Here is an 18,824-nt window from a genome sequence, read left to right as displayed (position 1 = left end):
GAATTTTTTAAAGCTCACTAAGCATTTTTTCTAGGTCAATTTAAAATGTGTTTATCATTTTTAGTAGCTGCACCGCAATTTAACTACAGTGCATTTTGACACTCAATTCCCCGGACACGTTGGAAGCAGCATTACTAATAGATTTATTCTGCATCTTGCTGGGACTTTTGCCTTTAAGAAGATGAAGCATGGAGCCCGAAGCCATTAGCTTTATATAGTCTGGGTATGGGATCATTATTTATTGCTTTAGTTTTGAAATTTTAAAGCTGGATTGCGGTGTTCTGCCCATGAAATAAGACAATGGTACTTTCCCCAAATTTACAGAAATAATTAAAATAGCTGGAGTTTCCCCAATATTGAAATTTTTTCTCATGTATGTTATTAAATTTTTGGCGTCTGCTACCAGTTTTGTATTCAACTCTAATAAAAAACGGTATAGGATTTACACAAATTTTCATAATGAATTATTTGAGACTGTATGTCAGGATGTTATGGCGACTCGTGACTTTCAGAAGCTCGGTCATTGGAGGTCTGGTTCCATCAGTTGGAAATAGGGAGTATTTCTGAGGAAAACTCCACCCCGCCCCAATCGTGTCAAGAAAAAAAAAAATCGATTCAGCAAACCGAGTGGGTTTAAAAAATTCAGTAACGGAGAAAGCAGGATACATTCAACATGTATTAAGCGCCAGCTAAGTGCGGAGAACGATGCTAGAAAGCCGGGGCTGTTCAGCCAAGGTTAAAAGGGTGCAGCCCCGACCCCGCAGGAGCTCTGGACAGGTACTCGGCGCTGACAGCTCTGGTGGAGCAGCTGGGCTTAGGCAGGTGTTCTAACCAGAAACCTCAAATTCTGAAAGCCGTTACATCTCTCCCGCCTTGAAAGTCACGAAGTATTTCCTCTTATCCTAAAATCAGTCGGGCTCAATTCTGAAGAAGAGCGACAAAAACAAAAGCACAACAGCGCGTCCCCGATCTCGCTCCCTCCCAAACCCTGGGATATTTCTAAACTTTTCCCGCAGGATAATAAAGAGAACTTCCCGGTACCGGTATATTGCCCCCAGAAAACTACAATTCCCAGTAGGCTGCACGCACAGCACGGTGGATACTTTGCCCGTCTCAGGACGCCGCATTGCGATCCAATCCGGATCCGGGCCTGCGAGCCGTGGCCGCGCCGCCTTCTGGGTCTTGTAGTCCATTCCAGAGTCCCTTTCTCTGTCCGCGCAGTCTCGCAAGGCCTGTGTTCGCCTTTCGGCCCTGCAGAAACCCAGCCCGGCTTCAATGCTCCCCACCCCCATCCCGCTCCATTCTCTCGGAGGCCAACCTCCTCCGGTCACGGGGAGAACATGGCATGCGGCGATTGGCCGTGGGGGTTCAGGGGCGGGGCGCGAGGTCCTAAGAGGTTCCGTGCCCCTTGTCGAGCTGCTTGTTTCGCTGCTGCCGTCACCTCATGGCGACGCGGGTAGAAGAGGCAGCGCGGGGAAGAGGCGGCGGCGCTGAGGAGGCGATTGAGGCCGGACGGGGCGGACGGCGACGCAGCCCGCGGCAGAAGGTCAGTCTGGGGGCGTCCGCATTGTTGCTGGGCTGGGGGAACGCTCGGGCTAGCTTTTTCGGGGTCCACCTCTTCACTCCCCAGTTACCTTTAGCATCGGCACGAACATCCGGCTCTCTTCCCTGCCGGGGGTGACGACTGTGGAAGCAGGTGGGGGGCGGAGTGGGACCGGGATGGATGAGTGGGAGTGGGCGACGATTGGGGTTTGGGGGCGCGCGGCAGAGGTGGGGAGGGAGGGTAGGGGGTGCAGTTTGGTGGGAGGGGGAAGGGTGCGAGGCGGGGGCGCCCCAGGTGTGACAGCCACGTGCGGCCGGCGCCCCGGGGCCGCGGGCGCCAGGTGTTCTCTCTCGTAGCCCCTCCGCGTGTTCCCCCGTGTTCCCTGCACTGGGTGCCGCCTTTGGGGGGCTGCTTGGGGCCACCGGTCAGCCCTCCCCTCGCCGGGCAGGTGCGCTGGGAGCGCTGCGGGGTGCGTCCGGGCCGCGCGGACGAGGCTGTTGCGCAGTAAGATAACCGTGCGGGAGCCGGGTCTGCGCTGCGCCCCCTTTCCCTGCCCCCCCCCCCTGCGCTCCCCGACACTACACCGGCGGGTGTTGCGGTTACCGAGGGGCTGTTCGGTTCCCGGGACCCAGGCCCTGGGGGTCATCTCCGGGCGCCACAGGCACAGGTGCACGTGGGGCCGCCGATGGGGAGGCGATGCTGGAGAAGCTGGGTCCCGTAGAGTTGAGAGCAGCATTGCGTGATAGCTGGTCTTCCCAGTCCAGCCCCCCCCTTCTTGCTATTTTTTTGGGGGGGTCCTCTTTTCTTTCTTTTTTATTTTCTTTTTGGTGAGCGTAAACTTGAGTACCTTCCGGCCCCTGTCCTTTGGTCTCTCTTAATCTGGGAGATAGGCTGGACCGTTCCCCTTGCCCTACTTGACTCACGTCAAGGAGTTTTCAGTTTCTCCCTGGGTACAGGAAAATCGAGACCTTCAGAGTGGGAGAATTCCACTTGTTCTGGAGTCAGTGGGTGGAGTTCGAAAAAGATTGCACAACGAATTGCAAACAGGGCTTTCAGGGCCCAGGAATGGAGAACTGTAGGGAAAGGGGCTGGAAAGGTGGAAACCCCCTCTCTATTTTCTTGCAGTTAAACATCTTTGAAACATTGTAGGTCCGGCTTAATACCTCAGGGCTATTTAATACTGCAGTTGATCCTTAAACAACTCGGGGGTGGGGTTAGGGGCACCCTCCCGTGCATAACTTTTGACTACCCCAAAACTTAACTACACAGTTGTCCCTCGGTACCGAGGGGGCTTGATTCCAGGACCCGCAGATACCAAATCCTGCGGATGCTCAAGTCCCCTATATAAAATGGCGAAGATCAATGCATACAGTCGGCCCTCCGCATCCATGGACTCCCAACCCGGGATGGAAAACAGTACAGGTATTTATTGAAAAAAATCCGTGTATAAAAAAAAAAAAATCCATGTATAAGTGGACCTGCACAGTTCAAACCCGTGTTGTTCAAGAGTTAGCTGTACTTAATTATGCGTTTAAGTGTTTTTAAAAATCACTCCTGTATGAAATAATATTTTTCTAATGTGATTCATGAACTTAAAAAAGGAGAACAAAGGTTCGGTTTACATGTGAGCAAAGTGTTAAGAATTACGCTTTTGGGAGGCCTTTTTCTAAGGTCAGGTATTTTCACCTCTCTGCATGAGGGTGTTACTACTTCTCAATTACCTCTCTTTCTCTCCCTCTCTTTGTACTCTAAAAGAAAGATCCAGTACTTGCAGGACTGAAAAAGAAGCTGTGAACTGAATGTACTCTAGGGATTCAACACTGTCACTTTGGACACTTCACTTTTTCCCTGAGGGTGGGGAGCCAATCTCAGTGTTTGATTTCATAGGTCCCCCAGGGGAGGAGTCTGATAAAAAGCCACTGCGATTGAGGACATAAGTTCCCTTTTATGCCACTGGGGTAAGGACAGAAAGTCTGAATTAGGGACTGAGGTTTAATCAACTAGCATTTGTAAGCCAAGAAGATAAGAGGTAATGACTCTTTGAGGCAGCCCTCTGGCTAACAGCTGGATATGAGGAGTCATTTGTGTCTGTACTGTCTCATTTTTTGTTTACTTATCTGATGCACTTTTCTTCTTTGCTCATGCTTTTTTTTTTTAAGTTGATTTTTTTTTAATTATTTTTTTATCCTCACCCGAGGACATTTTTCATTCAGATAGAGTGGGGAGGGAGAGAGAGAGAAAGAAACATCGATGTGAAAGGGACACATCGAGTGGCTGCCACCCGCACGACCCAACCAGGGCCGGGGACAAACTGCAACTGAAGTACATGCCCTTAGCAGGAACCGAACCCGGGTCTCTCTGGACCGCCGCAGGCCAACACTCTAACCGCTGAGCCAAACCGGCCAGGGCTGCTCATGCTTTTGTGGGCATCTTTTTTCCTTTTGCTTTCCAAATGACTATGAAATGGAATGAAATAACATGGTTAAATATTAGTTTTTGAATTTTTGTTTATTTTATTTTTAGAGTGGAAGGGGAGGGGAGAGGGAGTGAGAGGGCAGACAGACAGACATTGATGTGAGAGACATGGATTGGTTGCCTCCCGCATGACCCCTACTGGGGCCAGGATGGAACCTGCAGCCCAGGTACATGCCCTTGACCAGGAATCTAACCCAAGAAAGACTCTTTGGTGTGTGGGCTGATTCTCTAAGTATTGAGCTAAACCGACCAGGGCTTGAATTTTCATTAAAAAAAATTGGTGAATATCTTATGTCTACAAAAATCATTCATAAGTTAATTTCTTTGTGACCCTTAATTTTTATTTCCTCTGGGTCACTGACTTGAAAAAAATAATCCTAATTCTAACTTGACCTCTGCCCTATTTTTCAGGAAGCAGAAGTGATATTTAAGTAATTGGGTTGTTTTGAAAATACTGAAGGAATTAAAAGAAAAGTGACCTGCTTTGGTTCCACTGTAGGACTTAAAGTAAGAAAGAATTGTAGATGAGCTTTATTGGTTCCTGGTGTTTTAACCATCTACATAGTCAATTGATTTGCTAGGTTGTGGCATTGCTTCATGACTACATCCATTTTATGTTTTTTTTTTTTTTTTTTTTTTTTTGGTACGTGCCCCTAGCGGGAACTGAACTTGGGACTCTCTGGTCCGCAGGCCGACACTCAACCGCTGAACCAAACTGGCCAGGGTGTGACTATATCCATTTTAATGGTCTCTTGCGGTAACTTTTTTCTTCTAAAGTTAATATTGTACATTTCTAGGAATGTCTTGAAATGTCTAAAACCATGCCATCTAATATGATAGCCACTAAACCATATGTGGCTATTTAAATGTTAATTAAAATTAAATAAAAATTTTAAATTTTATTCCTCAGTCATACTAGCCACATTTCAAGTGTTCAGTAACCAGCTTGGCCAGTGACTATTGTATTAGAGCAGATCTGGAATATTTCCATCATTGCATAAAGTTCTATTTGACAACATTGGTCTATAAAGATGGGATGTACATTGTCAAGTATTCCAGGCATGTTTTAGAACACCAGGCTCATTCATATTACTTCCTAAATGCCTATGTAGAATTGGTTTTATAAGGATGAAGTTCTTAAAAAATTTAGCATAAATTAAAGTCTATAATGTACATTAGGGTTCATTGGTAGTGTACGTTCTGAGTTTTGACACATGTATCCACCATTACAGTATCATACAGAGTAGTTTCATGGTACTAAAAAACTGTCTCCCTTCACTTCCCCCAAATCACTGGTAACTACTGATCTTTTTACTGTCTATAGTTTTGCCTTTCTAGAATGTCTAAGATTGATTTTGTTTTTCTTTTGCTAGATTTTTGCTTAGGAATGTTAAAAATGATTTAACGACTGTTAAACATACTTTTAGATCAATAAACCATTTGGAAGGATAAAGATATATGGACTCTAGGCTCAAATTAACAAAATCTTACATTTGCATAGTTCCCTGTAGTTTTTACTACGTATTTGCACACATTAACTCTTTCAACATCACTTGGATGCTGTGGAGAAGGCTAGTCAGCTGTCATTGTCCTCATTTGCAGATGACAAACTGCTCAGCAAGGGCAAGTGATTTGCCTAAGGGGTGAAGCCGAGTCTGGAACCCAATAAATACCCTTTCATCTACATTACAGTAATAAGTAGTGTAGTAGGGGGTAAATAGTATGGATTTTGGAGTCAAGACTCTTGGCTCTCTGCCACTTGCTGGCTGTGTAACCTTGGGCAAGTTTCTCAATCTTTCTGAGCCTTAGTTGCATCATCTGTGAAGTGGGGGTGATGTTAGTGCTTACCACATAGGATTGTTGTGAAGAATAAGAGTTGACATGATACATTCAGCACAGTGCCAGGCATGTAGAATTTTACTTGGTTTGGAAGGGAGAACATATGAAAGATTCATTTCTCTTGCTGTTATTCATTTCTCACCTTCCAACCTTTGTATTCCTTCTTCCCAGACTTTCTCTGTGATAGATACAATGAGGAGAAATCAGTTAAGGTTGGGGCAGGAAGCAACCATTTCATTATTGTGTTTTTCTTCCCATTTGTGGTCTTGATGAATTTCTACTCTTCTGGCACACAGAGGAAGTAATAAGACTCAAAGTGATCTTCTATTTACAGCATTGTCATTTAATTCTGTCATCCAGCTTTGGTAAATTTCAATTTTGTGGGAACCAAACAGGCAAAAGAGTAGTGAGAACAGACGAGCTATTGCACACTCCTCCAGTATTACCTTGATTTTAGACCAGAATACGCAACACTTACCATGTGACTGGAAGATGTTTTATATGTTTTTCTGTGTGTCATTTATATTGATTTTGACTGGAGAAGTTTCACTTAGGAATGCATATATCAAATCCAGATGCCATAACACAGGGTGCGTGTGATTCTTTAGGGAAGGATCCATTATAATATATTTCTTTTCATAGATATGCTGTTCAGATCTTACACTTTTCAGAGACTTGTGTTTCACAGGAAAGAAGTTCGAAGCTTCACTATTTCCTGCACTGTACTAGGCACTTAAAAAGTGCATGCAGCCCGGCTGGTGTAGCTCAGTGGTTGAGCGTCTACCCATGCACCAAGAGGTTGCCGATTCGATTCCCAGTCAGGGCACATGCCCAGGTTGTGGGCCCAATTCTCAGTGGGGGACTTGCTGGAGGCGGCCAATCGATGTTCTCTCTCTTTGATTTTTCTATCTCTCTCTCCTTCTCCCTTTCCTCTCTCTGAAAATCAATAAAGAAAAACATTTTTAAAAAAAAGTGCTTGCATTCTAATATCTCTTTATCTCTACAGAGTAGGTGGTTTCTTCAGGTATACAGATAAGGCATTTGAGACTCAGTTTGGCCAGGGGACCAAAAAACTTGCTTAAATAATAGAGCTTAGAGTTGGTGATTTTGGCCTAGAGGTGATATGTGTGCTTGTGTAATTGATAGTGCAACTCATGCACCCTATTGCATGGACAGTTTGTGCTTACCTACTAAGTTTTAACCTAATATCCCAAAGAAATCCATTTGTCTGTTTGCCTCTTCCTCCCCGTCCTGCCCTCTGCCCCCTGCCCCCAATTCCTTATTGTTTGGTTCTAACCTGATTATTAGTAAGTTTTAGTATGTGACAGTACTTAAAATGTGTCAAGTAGTATGCAAATTTAATAATAGCATTCATCAACATTGAGAATTAGACATGTTTAAATGTTTCCCAAGGATTTCTAGAGGAGCATAAAAATAAGTCTGCCCTGGCAGTTTTGCTCAACAGTTAGAGCGTCGGTTGGCCCATGGACCAAAGGGTCTTGGGTTTGATGCCCGGTTAAGGCCATGTACCTGTTTTTCAGGTTTGATTCCTGGCCCTGGTTGGGGTCATGTGTGAGGCAACCAATTGATGTGTCTCTGCCACACTGATGTTTCTCTCTCCCTCCCACTCTATCTAAAAATCAATGGAAACATATCCTTGAGTGAGAGTAAACAACAACAAAAAATGGTCAGGTGATCCTTTAAGGGTTTGAATCCTGAGAGAGAGAGAGAGTATTTTTAAAATTTTCCACCTTTATTTATATTTAGAGAGGGAGAGAGGAATAGAAACATCAATGAGAGAGAATATCAATTGTCCACTTCCTACATGCCCCCTACTGAGGATTGGGCCCATAACTTGGGCATGTGTCCTGACCAGGAATCAAACTGGCGACCTCTTGGTGCATGGGTCAACGCTCAACCACTGAGGCACACTGGCCAGGCCTGATAGTATATTTTTATGATTCAGTTTATTTCCTAGTTGAAATTCTTTTGGTACTATAACTACTTAAAGGAAAAGAGATAAAATGAGTGTTGTCCTCCTGTGCTTTCAAAATAATTTTATTAGCATTTATAAGTTTAGGATTTTTTATTTTTTTAAATCCTCACCTGAGGACACTTTTTCCATTTACCTTCAGATAGAGTGGAAAGGAGAGAGAGAGAGAGAGAAACATCGATATGAGAGAGACACATTGACTGGTTGCCTCCCACACAACCTGACCAGGGACTGAACCGCAACTGAGGTACGTTCTCTTGACCAGAATCGAACCTGCAACTCTTTGGTCTGCTGGCTGATGTTCTAGCTGCTGAGCCAAAGTGGCCAGGGCTTATTAGCATTTACTGCTCAAGGTGTTGATTTGGCATTCTATGTTACATTTCCAAAATGTTCCCAGAATGACCTCCATTATCCCCCACTTCCCACACTGTAGTCTGCCATGAATATTGTTGTTAAACCACCACTATTTTGTTTTTCTTTTTTCTCTACTCTAAGAAAGGTCAAAGTAGAATGGGTTGGCAAGGAAAATGTACCAGTACCATAGAAGCACATTTCTTTCTTTCTTTTTTTTTTTTTAATCCTCACCCGAGGACATTTTTCCATTTTTTGTTCAGATAGCGTAGGAGGGAGAGAGAGAGGAAAAGAGAGAGAAACATCGACGTGAAAGGTACACATCGAGTGGCTGCCACCCACACAACCCAACCAAGGCCGGGGACAAACTGCAACCGAGATACATGCCCTTGGCAGAAACCGAACCCAGGTTTCTCAGGACCGCAGGCTGACGCTCTGACCGCTGAGCCAAACCGGCCAGGGCAGAAGCACATTTCTTGAAGGATTTTTTTGGATTGACATGTCAGCCATAATAAAAGTGAGAATGTAGGCATTTTGCATAATATGCAAATGTGTCCTAATTCAGATATTATTTTAACAGTTCTGCTGCACACTAGCAGTTTATATTAGTTATTTCTAAGCTTACAACTCTAGAAGGTATGTACTGTAGATTCCTAGTTTACAGATAAGGAAACTGAGAGGTTGATCTCCACATGGCCACACAGGAGTTGGTGAGTGGTGTATTCAAGGGCAGCCGTTATCCATATTGTATATGGTTTGTGCTCTCTTTAACAGTTTTTTTTAATCCTCACCCGAGGACATTTTTTCCTTTTTTTTTTTTTTTTTTCCAGATGGAGTGGGAGGGAGAGAGAGAGAAGGGAGAGAAAGAGAAACGTCGACGTGAAAGGGACACATTGAGTGGCTGCCTCCTGCATGATCCCAACCAGGGCCGGGGACGAATTGCAACCGAGGTAGGTGTCCTCGGCTGGAATTGAACTCGGGACTCATTGGTCCGCAGGCTGACGCTCTAACAGCTGAGCCAAACCAGCCAGGTTAACACATTTTTAAAAAAATGTTTTTATTGATTTTTAGATAGAGAGGAAGGGAGATGGAGAGAGAAAGAAACATAGATGAGAGAGAAACATTAATCAGCTGCCTCCTGCACGCCTTCTACTGGGGATCAAACCTGCAACCCTGGCCATGTACCCTGACAGGGAATCAAACTGGTGACCTCTTGATGCATGGGACTGTGCTTAATCCACTGAGCCACACCAGCCAGTCCACATTTCTTGAGGATAGTAAATAAAATTGTGTTCCTTGTTGAATGTGAGCAAAACTTGGTGGTAAGTAAAATGAGTATTAGTTTTTGTTAAATGAAAACAAATTATGAAGGGCGGGGTTAGGTCATTAGGTGTATAGGAAAGCTATTGTCATCCAGGAACCAGGGAGTTTTGAGCCTTACAGGTTTAATACTCTTTGTTTCATTCACCTAGGCCCTAGGTTGACCTTACATATATGGCTTAGGAGGCATACTGTGCTGTAACTCCCTGCAAAGTCACCTCTAAGTGTAATTTGGATAGATTGAAAGTAGAGAGTTTAAAGAGACCTCTTTTTTTAACCTCTTAAGGTCCACACAACATGGTGTTAACAAAGAGCTGGCATGGACTGGGTAAGTAGGACAAGGAAACGGAAGGCTTGATGTTTCACAGGTGCATCGTTGGTCCATGTGGAGCTGGTGAAAGGTGACTTCATGAATTGGGACAGGGATGTTCCATTTAGGTAACACATAAAAGTAGAGGAACATTTTACATCCTAGAAGTCTGGCTTGAAGATTTGAATAATGTGACCTGGCCCCTGCCTCTCTGCAAAATAGGTCAGACCCAAGCATATTTCAGTAGATTTGGGCATTAAAATCTTTGAATTTCCTGATCCTTTTGCTGCCCAGATAGGCGTTTAGGCTAATGCAGGGCTCACTCAGATTGTAGATAATCATTGAATTAATAGTTTTAGAGCTAGAAGTGATTTTGCAAATTGTGGAGTGTCTAGCACCCTTTGTTTTTGTAGAAGTGAAATGTGAAATCTAAAAGCCATCATCCTTATTTTAAAAGGCAAATGAGCCCTGGCTGGTGTTGTTTAGTGATTAGAGTATCGGCCCCATGTACCAAAGGGTTGCAGGGTTAATCCCCCGCCCCCTCCTGTCAAGGGCACATGTTCTAGAGGCAACCAATTGATCTCTCTCTCTCTCTCTCTCTCCCCCCCTCCCTCCCCCACTCCTTTCCCCTCTATAAAAATCAGTGGAAAAAATTCTTCGGTGAGGATTAACAAAAAATGGGAAAAAAAGGTAAACAATATGCACAGTCTAATATAAATGTTAGCACGGACTGCTATAGTACCAGATCTTACCTACAAGAGATCATGAGGGCAAAGTAGCTGTGTTCTAAGGACCTTTTCCAGCATGGTTTGCTCATTCATAGTTTCTTTACCAGTGAGGGGAAGTCAGATTCCCTCATCCTCACTTCAGCACTGGTTTGCCTGCTTGTTTCTTTTCATTTTTTAAAATTGATTTTAGAGAGAGAGAGGAAGGGAGAGGGAGAGAGAGATAGAAACATCGATGAGCCCGGCCTGTGTGGCTCAGTGGATGGAGCCTTATCCCATGGAGTGAGAGGTCCCGGTTCGATTCCGGGTCAGGGCACATGCTCAGGGGTTTTGGGCTTGATCCCCAGTAGGGGAGTGCAGGAGGCAACTGATTGATGTTTCTCTTTCACATGGATGTTTTTATCTCTCTCTTAAAAGTCAATAAAAATATATAAAAAATAAAGTTAAACAAATTAAAAAAAAAAACTGATGAGAGAAAACATCGATTGACTGCCTCCCAAATGCCCCCCACTCACTGGGGATTTGGCCTACAACCTGGGCATGTGCCCTGACCAGGGATTGAACCAGTGACCTCTTGGTGCATGGGTTGATGCTCAACCACTGAGCCACACCGGCCAGGCCCTATTCCTTTCTTTTCTTTCTTTCCTCCTTCCTTCCTTCCTCTCTCCTCTTTCTTTCCTCCTCTGTCTCTCTCCTCTTTTTCTTTCTTTCCTTTCTACCTTGTTAATCCTCACCCGAGGATTGATTATCTTTTCATTGATTTTTACATAGAGTGGAAGGGAGGGAGGAAGAGAGAGAGAGAGAAACATTGACATGAGAGAGACACATCCATTGATTACCTCCTGCACGACCCCTACTGGGGCTGGGGATCGAACATGTACCCCAGGCACAAGCCCTTGACAGGAATTGAACCTGTGACCCTTTGGTCCATGGGCCGATGCTCTAACTGCTGAGCCATACCAGTCAGGGCTGCCTCTCTTTTTTTTCTCACTCACCTATTAATGCCTCCATGTGCTCCTCAGCCCTCATAAATACTGCGACAAATCTTTCTGGAGCCTTTTGCTGCCAAAAGTTCAGAGTTGGGACAACAACTAGAACTTATCTTGCCTCTAATTTATGTCCCTCCTCAGAACTTTGTTAATGCTCTGTCTTTTTTTTTTTTTTATCCTCACCCGAGGATATTTTTCCATTTTTTGTACAGATAGAGTGGGAGGGAGGGAGAGAGAAACATCGACGTGAAGGGACACATCGAGTGGCTGCCACCCGCACGACCAACCAGGGCCGGGGACAAACTGCAACCGAAGTACGTGCCCTTAGCGGGAACCGAACCCGGGTCTCTCCGGACCGCAGGCCGACGCTCTAACCGCTGAGCCAAACCGGCCAGGGCAATGCTCTGTCTTTAATCATGTATTCACTTATTAATTTTTTGGATAATAGCTTTATTCAGGTATAATTCACATACCATACAATTAATCCACTTAGTTGTATACAGTATTTTCACAAAGTTCTTTGAACATCACCACACTTGTTTATTTTTATTTTTATTAAAACAATTTTTTTTCTTTATTGATTTTAGGAAGAGAGGAAGGGGGAGAGAGAGAGAGAGATAGAAACATTGATGAAAGAGAACATTGATTGGCCACCTCCTGCATGCCCCCCCACTGGGGATGTAGACCACAACCTGGGCATGTGCCCTGACTAAGAATTGAACAGGTGACCTCTTGGTGCATGGGTTGATGCTCAACCACTAAGCCACACCATCCGGGCCACACTTGTTTATTTTTAATGTAACCTTGGAAGGACATACTCTTTGGAATATTATAAAGATAAGAACTCAGGCCCTGGCTGGTTTGGCTCAGCGGTTAGAGCATTGGCCTGTGGTCCAGAGAGACCCGGGTTCAGTTCCCACTAAGGGCACGTACCTTGGTTGCAGTTTGTCCCCCGCGCAGTTGGGTCCTGTGGGAGGCAGCCACTCGATGTGTCCCTTTCACGTCGATGTTTCTCTCTCTCTACCTCTCTCTCCTCCCTCCTTTGTCTGAACAAAAAATGGGAGAATGTCCTTGGATGAGGACAAAAAAAGTAAAGAAAAAGAAGATAAGAACTCAGTCTTTGCTTTCCAAGTCCTAGGTCCATGACTAGACAAATTATTTAAGGCCCTGGCCAGTTTGGCTTAGCAGTTAGAGCATCTTCCCGAAGACCAAAGAGTCGTGGGTTTGATTCTGGTCAAGGGCCCATACCTTGGTTGCAGTTCGGTCCCCAGCCCTGGTCGGGGTCATTTGGGAGGCAGTCAATCAATGTGTCTCTCTCACATCAATGATTCTCTCTCTCTCTCTCTCTCTTCCTCCCTCCCTCCCTCCCTCCCTCCCTCCCTCTATCTGAAGATAAATGGAAAAATATCCTTGGGCGAGGATTAAAAAATTTTTAAGTAAAATTACCTTATTGCTGAGGCTGTTTGTTCATCATACCTGCCTATAAGATGGTTCTGAGGTTTATAGGAGGAAGTATATCAAGTCGTTGGAGAGGCTACTCAATGAGCCAGGGCGATGAAAGCTAAGGGAAATGATTTATACCTATTCTCCCTCACCACGCAGGTGGATTATACTGGTTGGTATACCAGTCACTTAACCAAAAGGGGGAAAGAGGCCAATTTGTTAGGTATGGTTGAGCAACAAGGAAACAGCACTGTTCTCCTGTCCTCCCACCTGGTCCCAGGTCATACTCTATAGAGATGGATCTGCTTGGTTATGGGTGCCAAGATATGGACCCCTTTTGACTGAGTTGGTCTTCTAGTCTCTATCCCTATTCCACTGCAACCAGGGCAGCAGTTCTCAAAACGTTTTGGTTTCAGTATATTTTTACGTAGTTAAAAATTTATTGAGAACCCCAAGGAGCTTTTGTTTATGTGGGTTATATCTAATAATATTTTCCATATTAGAAATTAAAACAATTTAAATTTATTTTATAAAAACTGATGTAATAATCTATTGTGTTGTAATAGATCACCCCAAAACTTAGTGCTTGAAACAACATTATGACTTCATACTTTCTGTAGGTCAAGAATCTGGTTGTAGCTTAGCTGGGTCTTCTACTTCAGGGTTTCATGGGCTTCAGTCATCTAAAGGCTTGATTGGGCCCTGGCCGGTTTGGCTCAGTGGTTAGAGCGTCGGCCTGCGGTCCGGAGAGACCCGGGTTCGGTTCCCGCTAAGGGCACGTACTTCGGTTGCACTTTGTCCCCGGCCCTGGTTGGTCGTGCGGGTGGCAGCCACTCGATGTGTCCCTTCACGTCGATGTTTCTCTCTCTCTCCCTTCCTCTCTCTCCCTCCCACTCTATCTGTACAAAAAATGGGAAAATATCCTCGGGTGAGGATAAAAAAAGAAAAAAAATAAATAAATAAAGGCTTGATTGGGAAGGATCTACTTCCTAGCTCACGCATGTAGTTGTTGGCAGGTTTCACTTCCTCATGATCTATTGGCTGGAGGTCCCTTGGTTCCTGGCCACATGGGCCTTTGCATAGGCATCTTACAACATGGCTGCTGACCTCATCGGAAAGAGCAAGAGAGTGCCAGTACAAAAGAGAATGGAAAATTAGTCTTTGTTACATAATCATAGAAGTGACATCCCTCATTTTTGGTAAGTTCTCTCTTTACTTTTTACTTTTTTATTTTTTTGTGGTTCGTGCCCCTAGCGGGAACCGAACCCAGGACTCTCTGGTCCATAGACCGATGCTCAACCACTGAGCCAAACTGGCGAGGGCAAGTTCTCTCTTTAAAAGCCAGTCACTAGGTCTAGTCCACAGGCAAGGAAAGTGATTACACAAGGCTGTGAATGCCAGGAGGATCAGTGGGATCATTAGGGGCTATGTCAGAAGCTGCCTACCACACATTAACATAAGAAATGATTTTTTAAAATGGAAAATAACCGATTTTCTAAAATAAAAGTTGGTGAGAAGAGTGGCATTGTTTCAAGTTTTTACAGGTTTCTTTAATGAGTGGTTTAATAGGAGACGGAATTCTCACATCTACTTTTGCATTCAATTTATGGCACAGTATGCCATTTTAGTTGAAGTACATGAAGACAATCTGGCCTCACACATACGTAGTTGGAACAGGGAGGAATATACAGTCATCCCTCACCACTTCGCGCTTCAACTTTCGTGGCTTCACTCTATCACCAAGTGGCGAGGGATGACTGTGTAAATAAAGAATCCTACTTCACAGAAATTCATTTATCGCAGTAGAGTCTGGAACTGATTAACTGTGATAAATGAGGGCTGACTGTATATATATATATTTTTTTTTAATCTTCACCTGAGGATATTTTCCCATTTATCTTCAGATAGAGTGGAAGGGAGGGAGGGAGAGAGAGAGAGTGAAACATTAGTGTGAGAGAGATACATCAACTTGGTTGCCTCTCGCACGACCATGACCAGGGCCGGGGACCAAACTGCAACCAAGGTATGTGCCCTTTACCAAAATCGAACGCGCGACTCTTTGGTCTTCTCAGTCTTCAGGACCTCTCAGTCCATGGCATGATGCTCCATCCACTGAGTCACACTGGCTGGGCCCTGTTCTATTTTTTTTCTCTATGAATTTCATATAAGTAGAATCATAAAATGTTGGTCCTTTTGTGTCTGGCATTTTTCACTTAACATTATAGCTTCCACGTTTCATCCAAGTTGTAGAATGCAACAGAATTTTTTCTTCCTTTTTAAGACTGAATGATATTCTAATGTATGTATATCACATTTTGTTTACCCATTCATCCATTGATGGACATTTTGTAATTAATCATGAGTCTTAAATGTGATTCTTTAGGACTTCCCTTATAGAAGCATTACCTCCATACCAGGCTTAATAAATGTAGGTCTAAAGTAATGGCTCCCCCCTCCTTCCTGCTTTTCCCCTTAGTTTATGTATATGATGGAATAATATTCTCACTATCTTAGAGTTGTGTAGCTAAGCTAAAATAATGTTTAAAATTTTTTTTTTCTTTATTGATTTTAGAGAGAGAGGAAATAAGAGGGAGAGAGAGATAGAACATCAATGAGAGAGAACATAGATTGGCTGCCTCCTGCATGCCCCACACCAGGGATTGGGCCCACAACCTGGGCATGTGTTCTGACTGGGAATCAAACTGGCGACTTCTTGGTGCATGCGTCGACACTGAACCACTGAGCCACACCAGCTGGACTAAAATAATGTTTTTTAAATGTCTGGCACATAACAATTAGTAAACGTTAGGTTTTTCTCCTTTCTCCCCTCACTCAGAACTTTTAGTTGAGTCAACCTACTTTTGTTCCACCCTGTGCTATATTTATCCTCTTTTTTATATTCCATATATCTTAGACAGTAGGCTTAGATATTGACAATCTGATTCCACTTGGGAATAATTAATTACCCATGAGTGAATTTTTAAAAAATTTCATAAAGTGGTTTGGCAAATATCCTGACCATAGTTATAAATTGGGGCCAAGTTTAAATGAGATTATTTCAATTTTCAGAATTGTTTTAAGGAGGAATTAAATGAGAACTGCTACAAAACTTCCCTTTTAGTAGATTCTACTTGTACTATAATCCAGTAGAATATGTGAATGTAAAGATTTGGAGGGCAGACCCAGAAGTCTGTAGAGTGGAGTGAATGGAAAAGATGACATGAAATGAGACAAACTCCTCCAGTCTTCAGACTCTGAACTTGGGGTAGTGGTGGAAAATAAACAAGTTAATACTGTGATATCAACCCCAAATTAACTTCATTTAACATTTTTTTTTTATCCTTACCCTAGGGCATTTTTGCGTTCATCTTCAGATAGAAAGGGAGGAAGAGAGAGAGGGAAACATCGAAGTGAGAGAGACACATCGACTGGTTGCCACCCACACAATCCCAACTGGGGCTGGGGACAAACTGCAACCAAGGTACGTGCCCTTAGTGGGAGCTGAACCCGGGTCTCTCTGGTCCATGGGCCGACACTCTAACCGCTGAACCAAACTGGCCAGGGTACAAATTAACTTCAATAAAATTAAATTAATCAACCTTAAAAGTCTTAATAAATGAAAGTCATACATTAACATGATAAAAAAAATAAAAATAGAGCCAAAGAGTATAAAATGAAAAAGATAAAGTCTTCTTTCATTTCCAACTTCTAAGTCCACACTCCAGAGGTAATCATGGTGAGCAATTTTGGGGATGTCCTTATAGAAAAATTTTATCAATATACTGGTTTACATATGAAGACATTTATTTATCCTGACATGTTCATCTGCACGAGATGTGTGTCTTTTCCTTACTTAGTGATACTTTGGAGTTCTGTCCATATTGACATGCCTCTACCTTATTCTTTTGAATAGCTCCATAGTTTTACCTTGTATGGATGGCCATTATTTATTTAACCAGTTTCTTATTGGTAGACATTTAGGTGGCTTGGTGACTGGCCTTGCCCTTGAGTGAGAATATCTGTGGAATAAACTAGCTGTGGAATCTGCTGGATGAAAGTCAGTGTGCATTCAGATATTGGTAGATACTGCTAAATAACTCTACACAGCCAACACTCTACCAATTCAGACACCCCAGGACTGTACTGAGGGACCTGTTTGCCCACATCAAGGTGTTTTTTTTTTTTTTAAATCATCCTTTAAAATCTGGTAGGTAAAAGATGGTGTCTTACTTTGATTTGCATTTTTTTGATTTGTGTTTCTTTAATTATAAATGAGGTTGAATATGTTTTTGTGTTTTGGGCATTTGTAGTTCGCTAACCATGGTTTGCTTGTTCACAAACCCGTGAAAATTGGGTCTCTGACTCATTTAAAACCCCTACAAATGTGGTATTTTTTGGCTAGTCTGAAGTTTTCAGTTATTATTTAGTAAATTAATCATCTTATCCTTTAAAAAATAGTTTGTGAGGTTTTTGATTTCCTTACAAAGGCCTTTCCCATATCAAGGTGATAAAAATTTTTACTTAGGACTTCTAGTTCTTTGTGGTTTTCATTTTTCATGTTTTAATTTTGATACATATAGAGAGGTGAGACAGGATATCCCCTCCTCCCCCATATGGCTTGGGAGCTATCAAATCACTTTCTTTACTAAATTGAAATGACATAATTTTTAATATAATAAATTACCATGTATGGGTCTGTGTAGTCTGTTTTTGAAGACAATGCTATATAATTAGGAAGTCTCAGACAAGTATTTCATGCCTGAAATAAAAATGAGATCTTATTGCACTAGCCAGTATAGCTCAATTGGTTGGGCATTCTCTCGTGTACCAAAAGGCCACCAGTTGATTCCATTCAGGGCACATGCCCAGGTTTTGGGTTTGATTCCCTGGTCATCGGGGTGCCTGTAGGAAGTGATATTTTTCTTTTCTTTCTCTCTCTCTCTCCCCCTCCTCCCTGCTCCCTCTCTCTCTCCCTCTCCTTTCCACTCTTTTCTAAAATCATCAATATATATATATTTTTTAAATGAGATCTCACCTTTGGGAGTTTATATTTTGAGATAGTAAGAATTTATTATCTTGCCCTGGCCGGTTTGGCTCAGAGGTTAGAGCATTGGCCTGCAGTCCAGAGAGACCCGGGTTTGGTTCTTGCTACAGGCACGTACCTCGGTTGCAGTTTGTCCCCGGCCCTGGTTGGTCTTGCAGGTGGTGGCCACTCAATGTATCCCTTTTACGTTGATGTTTCTCTCTTTCTCTCCCTCCCACTCTATCTGAACAAAAAATGGAAAAATGTCCTCGGGTGAGGATAAAAAAAAAAAGAATTTATTGTCTTAAAGAATACAGGCATATTGTAGAGGCATGTGCACCAGAATATAATTACATACTAGAGCACAGTAATATATCAATTTATCTGTTAAAAATAAAAACCCTTTAATTTTATTTTATTCTTTTGTTCTAACAGTAAAATAGACTACTCTTTAAGGATGTGTTGAGTTATATAATATATATTGTAAAGACTTTGGTCCAAAATGGTTAAAACAGAATTTTGAGGTGAATGATTGATAATGTGTTAGCTGCGTGGAAAACTTTGCTATCCAGAATAATTTTTGAAAGATTAAAATAGCTTTAGTATATAAACTATTTTAAATGACTCATAAAGCTAAAGTCACTTTTCCAATTTAAAAAGCACATGAACCCACCAACTCCATCCACCTATTTAAATGTAAAAAAGCACATGAAAATGTAATTTTTATAATGGGTTTGTTTGTAAAATTTGTATTTGGAAATGTAAAAGCCCCGTTAAATACTGGAAATGTTTAAGAGGGAGGTTCATATTTAA

At 42.9% G+C, this 18,824-nt stretch overlaps 1 protein-coding gene across 4 annotated transcripts in view; it reads left to right on the top strand.

The window, feature by feature from the left end:
* Positions 1-1,399: 1,399 nt before the first annotated feature.
* Positions 1,400-18,824, top strand: part of TXLNG (taxilin gamma) — a 64,363-nt gene continuing 46,938 nt past the window's right edge. The window contains exons 1-2 of one of the 4 annotated variants that reach the window (XM_036270223.1): positions 1,442-1,546; positions 2,846-2,965. In XM_036270223.1, coding sequence (XP_036126116.1) covers positions 1,445-1,546; positions 2,846-2,965 — 222 coding nt within the window. In that variant the 5' untranslated portion in view covers positions 1,442-1,444. Of the gene's footprint in view, positions 1,547-2,812; positions 2,966-9,600; positions 9,850-18,824 lie in introns of those variants that run through there. The other 3 variants (XM_036270226.1, XM_036270224.1, XM_036270227.1) reach the window with 3 other exon arrangements.

The sequence above is a fragment of the Molossus molossus genome, unplaced genomic scaffold (assembly GCF_014108415.1).
Source record: "Molossus molossus isolate mMolMol1 unplaced genomic scaffold, mMolMol1.p scaffold_m16_p_2, whole genome shotgun sequence".
Lineage (NCBI taxonomy): Eukaryota > Metazoa > Chordata > Mammalia > Chiroptera > Molossidae > Molossus > Molossus molossus.
This window is presented reverse-complemented; position numbering and strand designations above follow the sequence as displayed.